We start from the raw sequence: 6,898 nt of genomic DNA on the forward strand, positions 1-6,898 counted from the left end.
GTGTTTAGAACTGACCTGTCTGCTCTCATCAGTGTGTCTTAATAGGCCATAATGTGAGTTTTGTGGTACCAATTCTCTCTATTCTCTCTATTTCTAAGTCTAAATTCTGTTTATTATAAGAGGGGAGCCTGTACTCTGGAGAGGGATATTCAAACATATGACAATATTTCAACATTTCGAAATATTTTGATTACAGACATCAGATGTTTTGCCACATTTTCTATTTTGTTACACCGGAGTTCAGTTTTGCAAGGTGTAAAGTGGTTCTGCTGCTCGGTTTGTTTCAGCCACGGTAACCAGTGTAGGAATTCTGTGATTCCTCTAGTATTATTGTTCCTGTACATTTACATGCATCCATTTAGCAGATGCTTTTCTCCAAAGCGACTTACATCTCAACAAAAATACAATGTGTTCATTACATTAGGAGAAAGAGGTGTGATTCTTAAGTACAGTTAGTTTCTTTCTGCCATATGAACCAATGTTCATCACACGAGCAGCTGCATAAAACTTGCAGAGTATCGACGATTTCTGATCAGCTTCCTGTTTTTTTTTTGAGATACATATAAACATTTACGCTACATTACAGGAGTAGCTGTGTAAAGGTTTATCTGGGCACCATCTTACAGTTATGGTGCATGAACATTTACACCTTACATGAACTTAAGAGATGATGGGCGAAGTGAGTCTGGAAGAGGTGAGTTTTCAGACCCTTTTTAAATGCGGACAAGGATTCAGCAGTTCTGAGTGACAGGGGGAGGTCGTTCCACTGCAACAAAGCCGGAACCGAGAACCTCCATGCTTTCTTTACCTTTCGTGCGTGGGACCGCCAAGTGAGCAGAAGTAGACTAGCGAAGGGGTCTGGTTGGGGTGTAGCAGTTGATCAAGTCTTGTAAATATCTGGGAACAGTTCTATTGATGCATTTGTAGACAACAACCAGGGTCTTAAATTTGATCCGGGCAGCTATGGAAAGCCAGCGCAGAGAAACGAGTAGAGGAGATACGCGGGAACGCTTCGGCAAGTCAAACACAACTCGTGCAGCAGCAGCATTCTCTATCAGCTGCAGAGGTTTGATGTCAGTAGCATCCAGGTAGGATGTCACCACGGCCTGGACAAGTAGTTGGGCAGAGTCAGTAGTGAGGTAAGGACGATCCTGCAGGTGTTATGCAGGATGCATCTGCAGGACCGGGTTGTGGCTTCGATGTGCTGAGAGAAAGACAGACTTGTGTCAGTCGTCACTCCCAGAGTGATACAAATGTACATTTACATTACATTTATTTAGCAGACGCTTTTCTCCAAAGCAACTTCCAATGAACTATGTAGTGTTATGAGCCCACACACCTTATTCACCGCGGTGACTTACACCGCTAGATACACTACTTACACTGGCTCACTCATCCATACATCAGTGGAACACACGCTATGAGTAGGTACTCCTCCTCCAGGGACTTTACTCACCTTGTTAATGGAAAATTGCAGCGCAGTCGGGCTGTGAACCTGCGATGTAAAGGTCGCCCACACAGGCAAAGAGGAGGTATAGGCAGTGAGCGAAAGGGAGGAAGGAAACAAAAGCCGCAAGCGGATTGAGTCACCGCGGCCACGGCAGCGACGGCACGCTGAAGACAAGCGCAAAGTTAGAAGCACACAGGGGACCTGGGGACCTTTTGCTTGGTGCATAACCTGTCTGACATCACCACGGTATTTTGGGAGAAAGAAGCTCATGTGAGGTAAGTTCTTTTTCCACCACCTTTACTTTAGCTGCCTATTAATATTTAGGTGAAAAACAAATTAATAATATGACTTTGAGAAAGGTGTCCCAATAGCAGCGAGGAAGCTGACTGCACTTCGTCCATTACCACCTACCTTGTTCTTTACCTCTCAAGTACAGTGCAGCTCCCTGAAACTAACAGCGCCGTCCCTCAGCTACTCAAATACGTTGTTTGGCTCTGTGTGTGATGGAGACACGGGTTTGAAAAAAAGGATTTTTTTTTTTTTAACTGACAAAAATGTGGCTATTAGTTGATTGGTTTCGTCAAGTACTGTGTGCAACTTGACAAAAATATATTTGAATATTACATTTATCCCTTCAGCTGATGCTTTTCTCCAAAGTGACTTACAGTCTTAATGTTACAATTATTTACCCATTTAGACAGCTGAGTAATTTTACTGGAACAATTCAGGGTAAGTGCTTTGCTCAAGGGTACTACAGCTGGGGGGGGTCGAACCTGCAACCTTTGGAGCCAAAGGCAGTAGCCCTAAGCACTACACTACCAGCTGTCCCAAAATTAAATGAAATATATTAAATATGGAATGTATTAATATATTAAATGGAATGACATATCATTTCTATGCTCAAACATCTTCTGCTGTCCCATCGAGCCATATGTAATTCTAAAACTGCAAAATTAAAAAGAACCACATAAACTGACCCTTTTCTAATATTTCCATCTGTTTTGAAGTAGGAACTGACAACTTGCACATAAAGAATGTGTAAACTAAAAAATGAAAAAAGAGAACACACAGTTGCTGCAAGTGTTATGAGTCAGTTCAGCTGCAACACTGTCACTCTGCGCAGACTGCGGGTGCTTTTCTTCACCAGAAACACCCACCATGTACCCGACCTCTGGCTGCTTTGTGGTCCCACACACAGAACAAGAGCAAAATCGAAAGTCCATGGGTTCAGCGTGGCAGCTTGAGCTCCTCTGTCCCTCAGAGCTGCTGAATCCCGTTCGGTATTCAGAAAGGATCTCAAAACGTATATGTTTCAGACCCACTTCTCTCCTGATTGCCTAACAGTCAAATCTGCACCAACCTCTGTCGCAGCATCTTTTACAGTCACCCGTCTATTTCCTATCAGACTTACTTCTACATGCAGCTACTTGTGCTGTTAGCATCTGCGAAAAGTGGTGCTACTTTGGGAAACGAGCTGTGCTTGGACAATCGCGTGTCTGCATCTAAAGCGCCTACCCTGATGCTAAATGCTCTTTTTTTTACTCTGAGTTGCACGCAAGACAGCACAGTGGCACAGTAAATAGTGGAGGTGCATGTAGGGTTGATCTCCGCTCAGTCACTGCGGAGTCTGCAGGTCGTCTTACAGTTTGTGTGGGTTTCCTCTGGGTGCTCCCGTTTCCTCCCACAGCCCAAAAACATGTTCCGGATAATTCTGTGACTCTAAGCTGTTTCACAGCCCTGTTGTGTGGATGGGCACATGTGTGTAAGTACCTTACTGTAGTGTATCTATCACTGCAAGTCACCTTGGATAAAGCCATCAGCTAAATGGAAATTATAAAAAATGCTTTTTGAGAAAAACATCTGCTAGATATTGGACAAGTTTTGAAGCTAGTTTACTGTGCCTAGCTAAACAGTGCCAAATTTATCTATTGAAGTTGCATCCTGTTGCTAATATAATTGGACCCCCCCAGAAGCAAGCAGAGACTGTTACCTACTGTACTCAACTCAACTCAATTTCCTGTGAACAAGGGGAAACCCTCACGCTGATTCACTTTTCTCCACGGCTCTTCTTGTGTTCTTTGCACCGTTTTACTCCTTAAAGTCCGTTTTTAGGAAATGACTGTTTTCGGTTTCTACGCCCCAACCTGACACTTCCATCCCTTGATCTGAAGCTCTTGACAGACTGGGCTTGATGTAGTTTTCGTTAACAGAATTTGTACATGATTTTGTCCATTGGCGGCACGGTGGCACAGCAAGCAGTACTGCTGTCTCACAGTACCTGGGTGGTGCAAGAGGATGTGGGTTTGATCCCTGCACAATCTCTGTGGAGTTTGTATGTTGTCCTTGTGTCTGTGTGGGTGTGCTCTGGTTTCCTCCCACAGTTGAAAGACATGCTGTTCAGGTTCCCTATAGTGTGTGAGTGACACAGAGAGTGTGTGTGTGTTCCACTGATGTATGGATGAGTGACCTAGTGTAAGTAGTGTATCTAGCAGTGTAAGTCACCATGGTGAGTAAGGTGTGTGGGCTGATAACACTACATAGAGTTCATTGGGAGTCACTTTGGACAAAACATACATGCTGTCTGAAACGGTGAGCTGGAGCCTAACCTGCCAACACAGGATGCAAGGGTGAAGGGGGAGGGGACACACCCAGGATGGGATGCCAGCGCATTGCAGGGCACCCCCAGAAGGACTTGACCCCCAGGCCTGCCAGAGAGTGGGACCTGGCCAAACTCACTGCACCCTCCTGCTTTGGACAAAAGTGTCTGATAGATGTAGTGTAAATGCTTGTTTGTGTCTCGAACATGTTGAATAACTGCATGCACAATGCAGTTGAGGGTGTCTTAATTAATTTCTGTTGCTCAAGTGAAAAGTTTAAATATTACTTTGGGATCCTCTTCTGCTCATTATTTTCCTTTTCCAGAAATTGCCTCACAGTTACATGATCTGGGTGCTGAGTCACCTGGAATGACACTGCAGCTCGTCGGCTTCCCCCTCTGCCAGACACAAACATCTGGACAAACACGTCAGCTTCACTCCTTCATCGGGTACCTGGGGTGACGCTTGAGCTTGAGTCCCTCCACAAACAGCAAGGGCCCATGAAGGAACATGAACTCATCACATCCTCTGCACACATCAGAAGGTAACTGGGGCTGCACTTTGGCTTCAGGCTCAAAGGTTAAATGGTCGTGTCCAGTAGCGCCACGGGCATAGCAACGTGGCCTCACGTCTTCTCGAAAGCTGAAACGTCGAGAAGGTAACCCATGAAAAAATGACACCATAGCCAAAGAGCGGAGCGGAGCTGAGCAGCAATCCCGCAGCCTAGTGGAGGAAATGTCTTGCCTTTGCTGTAAGGTCACAAGCCTTCCAGTAGACACCGTGAGGATCATCCCGTTGGAGAACTTCCCTCACAGGAGCTCTTCGGCTGTGCCACCTCCGCAACACACTTCCCAACCGCAGATTACCGATGACGGCAAGGGGGCCGCTGCTGTCAGCGAGGCCGGACGTAAAAATCCGGGTGTAAGCAAGAGCACGGTACCCACCGAGGCCTGCACGTCCCCTCGCACTCTCCGTCCCGAGACCTACTCCCGCCATGGAGAAGCCTTCGAGGGGAAGGAGAGCTCCAGCGCTGCTGAATTACATCACCATGGTCCATTACACTGCAACATGGAGGACACAGCAGTCAGCCAGCGTACCCTGAGCTCTTCCTCCTCGGTCCTTCCTGATGCGGCACCGGGCGAACCGCCGACCTGCCCCTCCTGCGGTAACACCTACAACTTCACCGGGAGACGGCCGCGGGTGCTCTCCTGCCTGCACTCAGTGTGTGAGGAGTGTCTTCAGATCTTGTTTGACTCTTGTCCCAGGTATAAGTTCACCTGCTGCCCCACCTGCCGATGCGAGACGGTGCTGTTCACCGACTACGGCTTGGCCGCGCTGGCTGTGGACTACAGCATCCTCAGCCGTTTGCCCGTCAAAGAAGAGAGCTTGGCCCCTAGTAGCACCGTGGACTGCGAGGGTGAGGAAAGCAACACTTGCATCCAGATGTTATGCCAATATTGCCAGCATGCATGTTCCTGCAGGTTTGGGAACGCTGTGTCATTTTGTGCCATTATGTAGAAACCCAGAAGAACACTCAGCCAACACAAGATCTTACACTGCCGACCAAGGTTTGACCTTAACAGCCTTGCACTTTAGGGGAACATGTTAAGCAGAAATAAAAACATATCCAAAGCACCTTGAACACAAGGAAAATAAAAATATTGTGTGTACACCTGGTGTGCTTTCTCAGACTATATTATCGCATTCTTTCCGCTCCCCTGGTCCATGGAAAGGTGACATTAGGGATGGGTTTTGGTCCCTGTCTTCCCAAGTCCTGCACCTTTACAGTCTCCCAACAGAAGGTAAAAGGAAAGCCTTAAAAATGGATACATATTATTTAAATGATTTAATTATAATTATCTATGTAATAATTATATTTAAATTACAGAATATGTATGTGATCAGCATTGTGATATTTCTAATAAAGTGGAAAACATTTAGAAAAATCTGATGTAATGATGCCCCATTTTTATTATGAAAGTGAAACTGTTTAACACATAAATAACCACTCATAATGGATTTTAGAAATGTATTCAGTTCACTTCAATTAATATTGGTAGCTAGAGCACTCTTCTCACCAGAGCGACACAGAGCGCTCAACAAGGTTGGGCCAAGTGATCCAGTATTACTCTTATTTACATTTATTCACATGGCTGATGCTTTTCTCCAAAGTGACTTATAGTGTTAAGGTTACAATTATTGACTCGTTTATACAGCTGGGTAATTTTAATGGAGCAATTTAGGATAAGTACCTTGCTCAAGGGTACTACAGCCAGATGTGGGGATTGAACCCGTGACCTTTGGATCAAAAGGCAGTAACGCTATCTACTACACTACCAGCTGTCCCCTTATCTCCTAACACATATAGTAGCAATATAGTGAGTCAGCTGGCAGTGGAGGAGAGGGGAAAAAAACTCCCAATCTACAAAGAAAAAAAAAGGTAAACATGTCCTAGAACCTCCTGTGGATTTTACCATGGTGACAGAGGGCCTGTGTAGAAACGTACATACTGGTGTTCCGCCTTTGCAGGAACCCGCACAGGACATGCGAAATGCAGATATGATTTCATCAGATGTTTATAAGTAGGGGAATTAGCATTCTTTCTTCTTTTTTTTTTTTTTTAATAATTTTTTGCCTTTAAAACAAAGTCTTATATTTCTATTATAGTCATGTTTAGGAAATTTTGGTAAGTTTGATCACTTATATGGCAGTTCATAAATATGAAGAAAGATTACAGTTGTGTTTAGAGCCAGTAACCTACATGAATATTGGAGGGACACTTAGTCTTGCTTGAAAGGGACAATTGCTCTTGGAACACTTAAGTTATAGCAAGTTGTGAAAAATCATCAAA

The 6,898-nt window shown here is 44.9% G+C and overlaps 1 protein-coding gene across 1 annotated transcript; it reads left to right on the forward strand.

Annotated features, from left to right (window-relative positions):
- Positions 1-4,641: 4,641 nt before the first annotated feature.
- LOC108927529 (RING finger protein 208-like) lies at positions 4,642-5,835 on the forward strand. The gene has a single exon (XM_018740903.2). The coding sequence runs from the start codon at positions 4,783-4,785 to the stop codon at positions 5,563-5,565; it is 783 nt and encodes a 260-aa protein (XP_018596419.1). The 5' UTR covers positions 4,642-4,782; the 3' UTR covers positions 5,566-5,835.
- The last annotated feature ends 1,063 nt before the right edge of the window (positions 5,836-6,898 follow it).

Source organism: Scleropages formosus, chromosome 21 (assembly GCF_900964775.1).
Source record: "Scleropages formosus chromosome 21, fSclFor1.1, whole genome shotgun sequence".
NCBI classification, from domain to species: Eukaryota; Metazoa; Chordata; class Actinopteri; order Osteoglossiformes; family Osteoglossidae; genus Scleropages; species Scleropages formosus.